The sequence below is a fragment of the Pieris napi genome, chromosome 23, assembly GCF_905475465.1.
Source record: "Pieris napi chromosome 23, ilPieNapi1.2, whole genome shotgun sequence".
Classification (NCBI taxonomy): domain Eukaryota; kingdom Metazoa; phylum Arthropoda; class Insecta; order Lepidoptera; family Pieridae; genus Pieris; species Pieris napi.
The window spans coordinates 2731442-2745294 of NC_062256.1; the positions used below are offsets into that span (position 1 = coordinate 2731442).

General features: G+C 34.0%; 1 protein-coding gene across 2 annotated transcripts in view; it reads left to right on the forward strand.

Annotated features, from left to right (window-relative positions):
- The window catches only part of LOC125061181, a 43485-nt gene extending 31628 nt beyond the window's left edge, over positions 1 to 11857 (forward strand). For both annotated transcript variants that reach the window (XM_047666422.1, XM_047666420.1), the window contains exons 2-9: positions 3716 to 4311; positions 5531 to 6345; positions 7060 to 7187; positions 7657 to 7790; positions 8212 to 8347; positions 8509 to 8615; positions 9608 to 9741; positions 10673 to 11857. In XM_047666422.1, the coding sequence (XP_047522378.1) occupies positions 3748 to 4311; positions 5531 to 6345; positions 7060 to 7187; positions 7657 to 7790; positions 8212 to 8347; positions 8509 to 8615; positions 9608 to 9741; positions 10673 to 10775 (2121 nt within the window). In that variant the 5' untranslated portion in view covers positions 3716 to 3747 and the 3' untranslated portion in view covers positions 10776 to 11857. The remainder of the gene's footprint in view (positions 1 to 3715; positions 4312 to 5530; positions 6346 to 7059; positions 7188 to 7656; positions 7791 to 8211; positions 8348 to 8508; positions 8616 to 9607; positions 9742 to 10672) is intronic.
- Positions 11858 to 13853: the final 1996 nt, after the last annotated feature.

The window sequence follows — 13853 nt, forward strand, 5'->3', positions numbered from 1 at the left end:
AAGGTGATTAAATATTCTTATAGCCATGGCGTTACAATTTTTAGAATATAGCGCGGTGCAACATGCAGGCACCCGCAGCCGTGTTGGATCCCTCGGTATATATAAGCAAGTTTCATTGTAAGTATTAAATAGTTTTGGATACTTTTTGACAGTCATAACTGCTTCCAAGATATACAAACTTGGTACTGTCAGAATACCGAGTTCGTGGAAAATTGGCCTACAGCTCATAAGAGGTCCAACGCCCATGATAGCCCTAATACATTTTTTCTGAGTAATAAAAACTTTACTCACATCTACCGAATTTCCCCATAAAAGGATACCATAGCGCAAAACTGAGGCAACATAGCCGTGATAAGCAATAATTGCTGCGTGTTTTGAAGCTACTTTGCGAGTTCGACTCAAAGCAAAGACAAATTTATTAAGGTGCGTGCATATCGTTAAAATATGCTGTTTCCAATTAAGATTTTGGTCTAGTGTTATGCCTAGAAACTTGGTTGATACAACTTCTTCAATTGACTTGTTTTTATAATTGATTTTGAGGTTATTAGGTCTGCAATTATTATAGTTCCGAAATTGTATAAAATTGTTTTTTTTTACATTTACACTTAAATTATTAATTTCCAACCATTCCGTGACATTCTTTATTGTTTCATTCAATAATGATTCGTGGTTACGCGTAGTATCAGTCGACACTACCACTGAGATATCATCCGCGTAAAGAATGCATTTATTAGTAACCAAATTTGGTAAATCATTAATGTACAGAAGAAACAGCAATGGGCCCAGTATGCTCCCTTGAGGAACGCCTTTATTGCAATCTATAGCCACAGACTTGTACCCCCTTTCAATATGTTTAGGAGATGAAGTATGTGTGATTTCAACATATTGTTTACGACCGGTTAGGTAACTTTCCAGCCAATTTAAAGGCAATCCTCGGATTCCGTAAAGTCTACACTTTTGAAGAAGAATGTTGTAGTCTACGCAATCAAAAGCTTGGCTCATGTCAAAAAAAACTACAGATACCTAGCCTACCTTTTTAGTACATACCAACATGGAACACAGGGCTCATCTAATGTGAACTGTTACCGCCGCCCATAGACACTACATTGCCAGAAGGCTCGCAAGTGCGTTGCCGGCCTTTTAAGAAATGGTACGCTCTTTTCTTGAAGGACCCTAAGTAAAGTAAATAATTCAGTGGGCAGCTGCTTCCTGTGCACAACGGTAATTAAACTGACATACCAACCAACCCGGGGGGGTTTAACCCCCCTCAGGGTGATAATGTTAACATTGATAAAACCTATTAATCCTTATTGCCCATGAACTAGTGTGACGCATAACATATTAATACAGAAATAGCCAAGTCATTACAACTCGTCAATTTTGTATAGCTACTTTCCTGAATAACTGTTTGACGAAATTAAATCGATTTGTTATAATCTCTTGAAAATGTTAGTAGGATTAAGTAATGATCCAGTCATATACCCTGCAAAGCTGCAAGCAAAATTCACCAATCGTTGTATCCTTCGGGTTTTTGAAGTCAGTTTTTAACTGACTGACCTTTTAAGTTGTAAACAAATGTGTTGTTCTAGTTAAATTTTCTTAGTAATTGTGTACGTAAACAAATTCCGCCTTTGTTTCATGTTCCTCACATCAACACTATGCAAAAAGCTTCGAAAGCGGCCATACAACGACCATTATTTAAGCCTTGACTTGTTTAAGCTATCGCATATGGTTAAAAGGAGTATTAAGAATATCCATAGAGCTAAACCGTCTGCATCATGAGCATACCCCACACACACACCTTCACGTACTCACCCACACTTTTACAACATCACACAACACAACCAAATTAGATACCAATTAAATGTATATCAATTTTATTTGCTTGTTTCCTTTTATAAATTTTTGAATCTTTTTGGCTATATTTTCAGTGTAACTGTTTATCTAATATATAAAATTCTCGTGTCGTGGTGTTTGTAGTTAAAGTCCTCCGAAACGGCTTGACCGATTCTCATGAAATTTTGTGTGCATATTGGGTATGTCTGAGAATCGGGCAACATCTATTTTTCATCCCCCTAAATTATTATATTTTTATGATACAACATTAAAAAATACATACAACCCCTAATTTTCACCCATCTACGATCAACCCCTATTTTTTATTTTAAATTATATACATGGCAAAACGACGTTTGCCGGATCAGCTAGTTATTATATATAATTTATGTATATATAATGTATTTATGTAAAGATATATCAAATGTTTTAATAAAGGGTGATAAAATAGTGGAAACAGTGCTGCTGCAATTGAAAACCCATCCAAACTTTTCAGCATCGCAAATTGTTTTGACGTCTAAGTAATTGATCAGAACAGCACCGGTAGTTTGAATTATCTAATAACTGCAGCGATACCGTTTTTAATATTGCCTCGCGCGTGAAGTTGCGTCACCAGTTTAAAAAATGTTATCTAAATTGCAATAGAGAACGTCGGAATTCACTATTAGAAGCTCTAGAGTACCTGGACGGTGTACGGCAATGAATCTCCATTTCAATAGAGTCGTGTCGTCAATTCGTATACGTCCTTATGATAATGTTCTAACGCATACATTTTACATATATTTGCTAATAACATTCGAACAATGTTCGCGTTCCAAATACGTCTTTGGAGCTGCACACGTCTTCCATACAAATCTTAATATATATAAATTACGTGTCACGTTGTTTGTCCGCTATGGACTCCTAAACTACCGAAACAATATCAATCAAATGCACACCGTGTGTAGTTTGATCCAACTTAAAAGATTGGATAGCTTACATCTCAATTTATACCCCCAATATTATTTTATTGCAAAATATTTGTTTATTATTTGATAGTCACAATTCTAACAGATGGCGCTGTGTTGAAAGTATTAAGGTTTCACATAAGCTACAATTTAATGGCATAACCACCAAAAAAGCATGGTGGTCCCCATGACTGGTGTTCTCCTACCGTTTCCCTTGAATAGTTTGCTACTATGTAATATAACAAAAACCTTAGCCACAGCAACGCTTGGCCGGTCTGCTAGTACTGTTTATATATAATTCGTGGAATCTCTGACGCATAAATGCTTATCTAAATCTGATAAATTTTGTAGTATAAAATTGTTTATCTAATACAATTTATCTTATATCTTTTATTAACATTGAACTAGATATATACTACTTTTAAAATCTTATCATTCATGATTTTGAGCAAGGTGAAAAAATTCGTGAAAGATAATTTTCAGGCCATATCTTAATCAAAGGACGTTGTCACTTCTCTTTGAAGGAAACAATGATTTTAACCTTGCCCGTTCTCAGTGCGTAGTTACATATCATTACGTTTGCACGTCTGTTAATGATAGCTCTTAGTTCCGAAATGATGTTTATTTTGGTATGGAGCTGGATGTCCAAAAATTTCATTTCGGTCGTTTTTCTCGGAAAAGGGATATCATTTTTTTCAACTATAGGTTATATAATGCTTCTAGAAAAAGTCATTGGTGATTTAGACTTTTTTGACAATAGACTAACGTTTACAGATCATATTATATAATATATGTTTTGTTCATTCATGTTTGTGATGTTTAACTATAAGGGCTTATACTTATCACATTAAATCTATTTATTTTTCTTTATGTACTAATATATCAGTGTGCCGAGCGTTCGCAAGATTTTAACGTAACGTTTTTGTTTTCAGACTCAATGGGACGATAGTGCCTTCAAATAAATATGGGTAGCGCTAAACACGCTACAGTAAATACTCAAATGGCGTCGCAAAAGAAATCGATCAAGGACATATTGAAAAAGCCATTCCAGGCGCTCTTCAAAAAAGATAAACAAAAAGAGAAAAGGGAAGTAAAAGATGAAGACACACATAAAGTAGAACCGATCAAAGTGGTCCCAGTTAGTGAACTAATAGAAGACATAAAGAACCTTAAAATAAAGCAAGAGGAAGAAGATGAATTCAGTAATTTCACATACAAAACAATAGATGATAAGCGGAAAAATTCAGAAGTCTCCGAAGCGAGTTTTCAAAAAGAAAGAAATGACTCGCAGCTCTCTGAAGACAGCTTCAATAACTTTAAATTGAACGAGGGGAGACGGACGAAAATCGACTCGCAGACGTCAGAAGACAGTGGCTTCTCGGAGAAGAATGAGACAGCTGATTCGGAAGACGACATCTGTGAGGGTAGGAGGAAAAAGAAGCAGATAGTGCTGATATCGAGGGGACCCATCAGGAACCAGTTTTTAACGCCGCCACATCCATATTCGCGGGAATCTGAATGTAGACAGGTAAAATATACATTCAATTTTGTCTTATGTATGACTCCATTATGTCAAAAAGTATTGGATTTTGACATTCGGCAGTCATAGTCTCTCATTTTCAAAGTCAAAGTCAAATCATTTATTTCAATTAGACCATCTAAAATGGCACTTTTGAACGTCAAAAAAAAATACAAAGAAGATTCTAGTTGCCCCTTCCAAGAGGTTTCGTGAGGAGAAGAATGGGCAAGAAACTCCACACTTACTCTTTTAAAATAGGTTTACAATATTTTGTTACATTTGTTAAATAATTATATGTGAAGACAATGTACTACTAATAAACTACTATACTAAAAAAGTTAGTATAGGTACATGTTCCTCACATATTTACAAATGTCGAAACCGTAGAATATTAACATTAAAGAGTAATAAAAATATTTAAAAAAACACAACAAAACAGTGTGTGAGATAAAATAAAATAATTTAATTTGTAGCATTATAAATTTTAAAAAAATAACAAAAATATGTTAAAGCACGAACGATTGAATTTAAAACGAGTTTAAACATTGTTTAACTAATTGCGGCTTATAGGTTGCTTAAACTCTATTTAATACGCAGAATTTACTTATTAGATTACGTTTTATTCCATTGTCATATCAAGCTTTTATGTGATTTTGTTAAATATATAAAAATTTGTTTATACATAATGGACATACTATGTATAGTTTCCACAGATGTTTAGGTACAAATTAAATAAAACCGTTATTAATTAATCGGCAGTTAGTTACGCTTTTACTTATAATCCGCTACGCATTATTTCTAGCCTCGAAATACTATTTAGCCAGAATCGATAAATTGCCCTTGTTTTATTAAATAATGTATCATTATTACTGCGAAATTAAGGTTTTTCTATAGAAATGATATATTTTCAAAATTCATCAAAACTAAATCTATATGTATTATATAAAAGAGTATTTTACATTTATAGTAGTTTGATGTATATAATTGAAAGGTCGGCAACGCACTTGCGAGCCTTCTGGCAATGTGTGTGTCCATGGGCGCCGGTATAACTTAGCATCAGATGAGCCTCCTGCCCATTTGCCTCATGTAACATAAAAATAAAACCGAAAGTTAAAACTGCAATTAACCTGATAATTTTTTTTAAAAAGGCGTGGTTTTTAAAATTAAACACTTAAGTATTAAATTGTAAACGTTTTATCGCGTTTAATTAACAGATTGATAATTTCAGATCAACCAAGTGAACAAACAAACTTTCTCCGGTGGACAAGTAATTGTGAACGAAAACACGCGGACAGACAACACATATTTAAGCAAAGTTATAGAATTAGTTGACACAACTGTCAGAGATTATAATAATGAAGATCTATCGACCTTCCTTGATCTAGCAGACGAATTCGTCAATGAAAACACAGATGAGAATATCCTAGCCGACTTTTTCAACCAAGCCGAAATACCAAGGATAGTAGAACCCCCCACAGATACCCTTATTGGCGGGTTCAGCTTTCAAAGTGACAACCCAATGGAAATGTCAAGTTCAAACACGTTAACAGAGTACAACACGCTCGAATTATTCCCCGAATGCCTCCAAAACCCTGAATTTGACACGTTGAACGTATTCCCCACGCCTCCGCGCTCAGAAAATGTCCCAAGTCCCATCTCGGACTCAACAGTCTTTTACACGAACCATTCGGATTATTCATTGTCACCCCAAACGCAAACGTCATCGCCAATGTACAATTGTGACTATGAGAAGTGTCAAGACATACCATCGCTAGAAGACTATCCAAGCTGGGTCATAGACGAAGTACCTGAAACCACAGACAAGAAAACGCGGGAACGAATACCGAGCACGTCCATGACGATGAAGCAATACAAGGATATGCAAAAGGAGATCGCAAACGAATTTTTGAAAATGGAATGCTGTCAAGCAAAGCGGAAACCGTGCAAGGAAATATTCGAAGGACACATGTCAAAATTGAAAATGGAACACAGGAAGGTGATATGCCAAAAAGTTGCCAGTTTAGATTTGAAAACTGCTTATGGGTAAGTCCAACTGTTTAATATTCTTGTTGTGGGCAATAATTTATAGTTGTGACACACATTGTTAACTGTTTTTGGATCGACGTTTATTTTTATTCCAACATGGGTTTTGTGATTTAAGCTAATGAGATTTTTCACTTTAATAAATTAACTTTAAAAAAATATCTATATATATATATATATAAGAAAAATGGTCTTCGTTTGAGGCTCCTTCACGCCTAAACCACTGATCGTATCGACATGAAACTACTGCCATTCGATGCGAATTTTTTTAAATTCCTACGTTTTTATTGCTGTTTTACTTTTATGAAAATTTATACATACGGACTTCATCGCGGTAACATTCGGGGAGGCTTCCTAGAACCTCAAAATGTCAACATTCTGTTAAACTCGATTTTCGAAAAATTTCAATTAGCGGGAAGTTAAAAAGAAGAATAATAAAAATATGAAAAAAATAATAATAATGAAACATAAAATTTTATTTATTTCCTATTTATAAACAAAATCACCTCTATAAGCAGACACATTTTAGCATTGGTTTCACTGCCTGGCAAGCCATAATAATTATTATTGTAATCGAACCTAGGCCTCCCAAGTCTGCCGAATATACTATTTACACTAATCAAGGCCACTAGGGCCTTGATGTTAAAAAAGTCCTTCCTCCACAAGCGTACTCAACCAAGCAGATGCATATAATAAACAACATAATTTTTCCAGTGTCCTTCAGCACATCCTGGCGAGTTTGTCGAATGGCAACACCGAGGAAAGTCTGCAGCTGGCGCTTTTTAGTCTTATCTGTGAAAAAGTGCTAGCACTGCAGCCGGAATTGTTCGTCCAAGACTTCGGTATGTTTGTTAAATTTCGTTGTTTTAAAGGATCTTGTCCTGTTTATATACCGTAGTACAAATAGTAAAACAAATAAAGTTCGGGAATGTTCTGGTTCGTTTATCGCTAAAGTGACGTACATGTATGCATAATTATGATTAATGTAAATATCATACATAATGCTATATCTACAGTATATGCTACCAGCTAAATATATTTATTACTTAAACATTCATCTACGTTTTAGATAATAACAAAAAAACAATAACTAACCATAAAATATAATAACTAAAATATATTATTAATGCAAATGAATGTTTAAATTGCGGCGTATTAAGGTGAATTTCTGTATATTTTTAAAGCGTCTCTAGCGAGTACACGTACGTGTGCGTTCTCTATACGCGCGTGTTCGTAAAGACTTAATTTCTAGAACGCAATGAGATGCCATTTATATTGTCTTTTCTTCTACAGTTATTTTTTTTTTTTCAGGTTTAAACCTCTTGAAGTTGGCAGTACTTCGATGCCCCAAACGACCGCTCCTCACGCGATATCTGGTTCAGTGCATTCGGACAGTAATCAAAACTGATACAAACAAACGGACACAAGAGTGTATCTTTACTGAGGTGAATATTTGTAACTTGTCTTTGATATTTTGTATGTAACAGGACTCTAATATTGCTAGAGGGCTCGCAAGTGCGTTGCCGGCCTTTTAAGTTTGTACGCTCTTTTCTTGAAGGACCCTAAGTTGAATTGGTTCGGAAATAGTGGGCAGCTGGTTCCACATAGTGGCGGCAGCACAAACCTAAAAAAAACGCTCAGTTGTGGAACGGCGGACGTCGAGGTGATACGGGTGGAATTCCGTATTCTGCCTCGACGTCCGATGATGGAATTTTTGTTTAAATATGTTAGTTTAAACGCTGATTTTCCTCCTGGAAAAGACGTATGATTATTGTTTTACACAGCATGCTGTATACTTGCGTCACGTGCGCACATAACTCTTCTTCTAAAACACTAGCCAGAGTTCAGCAATGTTATTTTTTGTAGGTGGACGCACTTCGCGATAACCTCGTGATCGCCTGCGCACGCGGCGGTGATGAGTACTCGAACGCGCTCTATGAGCTCGTAGAGCCAAGTGGTGGGGAGCCTGCCCTGTTTAGCTTACACCACGCTAATGCTAATGGTATGTAAAAAAATACTAAATTTTTATAAATTTTTGCATAGTTAACATGATTTATTTCCTTCATCTAATAAACCTGTACCTACTTGTCAGCTCCATGTGACCTCTACATTCTCTAGTCACCTCTCAATGGCAAAAAATAAAATGTTTTTTTATTCCTTCAGGTCACAACGCGTTGCACGTGGCCTGTATGACTCATTCTGCGCAAACGCCGCGATATCACACAGTACATGTATTATTAGAACACGCACACATAGACTTATGGAGGAAGGTAAGTTTCCATAAAGACCTTGATTTGAGAGCTGTACACTCCTTTATCCCTTTTCATTACAGCGTAGATGCGATTTGACAGAAAGAGACGCAATAGTGCAATGGGCTATGTGACAACATTTAAAAATCTAAATGTTTATTTATTAGCCACTACTAAACCTGTGCAAATTGTTATTTTTAATTGCCTTTGAAAATTCAAATTAAATACGTTCCTAATTTCAAGAACCCGCCAAAAAGCTTTTCTAGACAAGATGGCGTCGCAGTCCTTATGACGTATATTGATTGTAAACAAGTAAACAAATGTCAAGTTTTTTAATTATCATGCTTAAATTACATATTATATTTTGATCAAAAACAGTCTCCGAAGAAATTAACCTCCAAGACAGTATTATGATTAGATAGGAGAAGCGTGCAACGTGTCACGTGACGTAAATAATCAGTAATCTTTTTTTGATAAATTAATGATGTAAGTTATATTACTCAATAACGGTTTATTTTTCATACTGTCAAGCCTATCAGACGATTTAGCCCTGAGAAGTTAATCTTTAATCTATAAAAAAAAATATATAATTTTATGTCTATGTCAAATTTAGACAGGAACTAAAATATGTTTTTAAGAATTAAATTTTGAATTTGGAATGTGGATATTCTTAATGTTGCCAACCAAAAAGATCGATTTCTAATGTTATATGGGATGTTACTGTCAAGAAGACCGCGCCCGGAACGAATAAAAAAGAAATGTCAAAACAAAAACGCGCGAATCGCCATTTTTTATTATTGTTTATTGATTTAAGATATTTAATAAAGATGTTTGCCTCGAGTGATAATGAAACGTTTCTTATAAAGGTGATAAAAAGTACTCAAAACGTACTTTTAAGTCATTAAAAAATATTCTAGCCTTAAAAAAGTATTTCCTTGTAAAACTATCCAATATTTGCTAGTAGCGTAGGGCGTATTTGGAAGTATTCAATCTAAATAAACCGTTTTTTACAGGACGTAAAAGGTGGCGAGACAGCGCTCCATCTAGTGGTGAATTCCGCAAACTGTGACCTGAAGTTAATAATGATACTCTTTAAACACATCGACAGAAAACGATGGTACGACCTTGCGCATGCACTGAATCTAAGGTAAGATGAACTTTACAACTCAGGTCAATATTATTGATGACTTTATTTATTTATCATTAATCTTACAAAACACTTTCACAATATACAAAGCCACAACAGATTACATTGCAACTGATTACCTACATTGTTAAACAAAATATATAAAACAGAAAACATAAGTCAATTAAATACATTAATAGATAAAGAAAACTGAAATTAAACATTAAACAAACTACGATTTAATATTTTAAAGAAAAAATTAATTGTTACTACTGCTACATAAAGTCAAAGTCTTCCCGACTCCTAGAATATTTCCTCACACCCTCCTTGGTAAGGTGGAAAAGTCTACATCTTCATAAATTGTATTGTAGTTAGCTAAAACCCGAAACATTGGCGAATTACGCAGATAATTCGTGTTCGTAAGAGGGACGTGCAACAAACAATCTTGCCACATACTTCTAAATTTAAAAAAAAATCCCCAAAAAAAATAAATTTCTTAGGTAGCGCCAAATCTCTTGCGCTCGCGCTCAAGACCCATATAATATAATATTAATTGCATATGTTTGGTCGGTTTATCTCTTGTTCAGCCTTTTGCATGACAAGCTGATTTTTATGTTCTCCTTGACAGTAAGAATTGTATTAATAATATACACGCCGAAATTCGAACTCACGACCTCAGAGTAATCGCAAGTAGAGTCGAGGCTGTCAAAATTTTATACGATGATATACATACGGGAGTCTAGCCTATATTCTACAATGTCAATCAAAATTATTACTAGATCTGTCAAAAGATTTTTTTTTGTATAAAATTTGACATTGACAGCGCTCAAAAGCAAAGAGTTGAGATAGAGGGACCATAGTCACGATCTTGCCCCAATCACACGATTGAGAATAATACTGCCATTGAGAATCTAATTTCACATGTTTATATTCAATATAATTTTTTTTTCAGTTCGATATCTCCCCTGGAATACGCCCGATCAGCGAGCAAATCGAAATCGGAAAACTTTCCGATTGAAGTATTAGAATTTCTCAAAAAGTGCCGGAAAAATTAATAAAAAATTCAATCGATATTTGTTTTGTTATTTACAATTAAACAAATGTACATATATGTATTAATATTTTTGAACACGCATAGTATATTATATATTACTTTGAAGTTGTCATAGTGCATAGAATGAACATCAGATGTAGACACCTATGATATGATGTGTAAATGTGAATATTGTCTCAATATTCACATTTACTTATACATAACGAGTCCGATTATATGTTGTGGCCGTTTTGGCTTCCGCCGTTTTGTGCATAGATTAGTCAAACTGTCAAAGTGACATTGACAGATTGAAGGTATAAATACTTTTTGATGGGCATGATCCGTTATATAAAATGGAGGGATATACCCATTATTATCACCAGTTCCATTGTTATTTATGAACATATTCTATTTTTATTAAAATTTGTCGCCCAGTGGTATTTTCGTCTCGGACTTATCTTGACCTAGATTAATAGTGTCGAGAATGTAAATAAATATATTTAAGCTTATAATCTTAGATGATATTTTTATAAGTACGCATCTGTCTCTTTTCATCATAGCGTAAATACAATGTGACAGAAAGAGACGAAAGTACTGAGTCCAATTGGACAGATCAGTCTTTATGAGTAAATAACATATGCCATGACAAATAACATGTTAAGCAAAAAGTTTTTAATTAAAAATGTTGGTAAGTTGTGTTATTTAGTTGTATATTTTGTTTGTTCTTGTAAATATGAAGTTAAAATTTAAAAAAAATAACAAAAAAACGTATTGTTATTTTATATTATTAAGTTGAAAAAAAAGGTCAGCTTAAAACTGATTTAAATAGGAATAAGAATAACATCGAAATACAAAACATGTATATATTGTAATACTAAAGACAATAGAAACCCTTGTCTTTGGTAAGTTTGGTGGGGAGTAATGAGGAATATGTTTTCGTCGAATTGTATATATTTAGTTAAGTTTTTTCTTAAGATCTCTTGACAGATATATTTTTCGTATTTATGAATTCTTTAAAATGTACAAATTACTCTGAAAATGCCTTATGACGTAAGACTTAAAATGTTATATTTTTATTAATAAACCTTTAAAAAATCTCATGGATATTTTTGTTTTATTTATTTATGTGTGACATGCTACTATAAAATATTAGAAAAGGAACTTGGGAGACATTCAATAAAATGAAATCCAGATTCAAAATAACTATGGAAATATAACGAAAGTGATTGACATATATATGTCGTATACGCCAACGAAACAGCGTCGTTCAACAAGCGGCCTGAATAATGTTCAGCTAATTGATCAAACAGCTAGGAAAATGATTTAGATCGATGACGTTACATTAATTGCCTAGCCTGTTGCCTGTTAATTTAAATTTAGTTCCACTTTCTGCCACTACTTCAAACTGTCAATAAACCGTTGGCAAACAACAAATTCGATGATCTTTTTCAAAGTTTCATGAAAAATAGTATGGAAGAGTCTAGTGACACTAAGAGTATTAGAAGTCTGGTATGCAAGGCGAGAAGATACTGAAGTATCTGGGGCACCACATGTTTTATAAAAAAAAAACAAATAACTGAAAGAATTATTAAAATTACTAAGAGTTATAAAATGTTATTATTTAGCTTTGATGAAAACAAATAAATAATTTAAAGGTGGTAACGCTAATACTTCAAATAGCGCCATCTATGTCTAGCGTCAGCTAACTTGACATTGTGTTTTCAAGCTAAAAAAAGTATTATTGCTTTCATTAGAATCGTTATTTAAAGGTCATGTTGAGCCACTGGTTTATTATTGTGTAAGTTTTCTCACTTGAACACAACACTTCATGGCTCATGCACCTTTCCTCTAAGGGAGCGTTCAAGTATTACGTCACGCAATTTTTGGAGATTATTGACCACCCCCCTACCATTATGTGCTGCAAAGTACCGGAAAGTCGAAAATAATATTAACAATAACGCGGAATTCAATCCCCGCGCCGCATCGTAACGTTTTACAAAGCTCCCTCTCCCCTCCCAAAATACGTTACGTAATACTTGAACGCTACCTAACCTCTGAACGTCTGAACCTTGAGACAATCTGGCAATGCTAAGGCATGGTAAGCAACTCATCCAAACAAGTTCCTGACTACAACTATAACGGACATGTTGTACACATTAAAACCATCTTCCTTACTTAATTAGACGGCTCATTGGTCTAGTGGTTAGTACCCCTGACTGCGAATCCATGGGTCCCGGGTTCGATCCCCGGCTGAGACAAACATCGATGTGATGAGCATTTGGTGTTGTGCTTAGGTCTTGGGTGTTAAATATGTATTTATATGTCTATCTAGCTATAATATGTATGTATATCCGTTGCCTAGTACCCATAACACAAGCTTCTCCAGCTTAGCATGGGACTAGGTCAATTGGTGTGAATTGTCCAATCATGAAAAAAAAAAAACTAAATTCAAAATGAAGTCCCGCATCTGTATAAACTTAAACCTAATGTATTTTTGTACGATGCTCATGCACAGATATGGGCAAAATATGTGTATTGTTAAAATGAGTATTAGGAATATCCACAGAGCAAAATCACATGCATCATGAGCATACCCCACATACACAGCCGAATTATTACTTAGATAAACAAATTGAATATTTTTTATTTGTTTTTTCCTTTTGTAAATGTTTTTTTCCTCAATATTATGTATTCCATCATTGGCTGTATTTTTAGTTGGTCTAAGATCCCGCTATACAACGACCTTCACCGAGATGCTTATTTAATGAAACTTATTTTATATATAATTTAATATGTCAATAAATATAATCCATATGGGTTGCCTAGCAAATTTCAGTCCAGAGTATTTATAATTAATTTTAAAAAAAAATATTTTTTTTAACATTTCACCGGTATGATTATTAGATAAATTCTATACCAATCGAAAGTATGAAGCCCATAGAATATGCAAAAGTTAGGTTGTTTTTAATCAATTAATTATTTATGTGTATATTTTTTATGTGACACTAAAGTATATATACATCTTTAGTATAAAAGAAGGTTATAGTGATACATATATAATACTACCCTGATTAAAAATATTGATTGAAAAAAGTTCAAA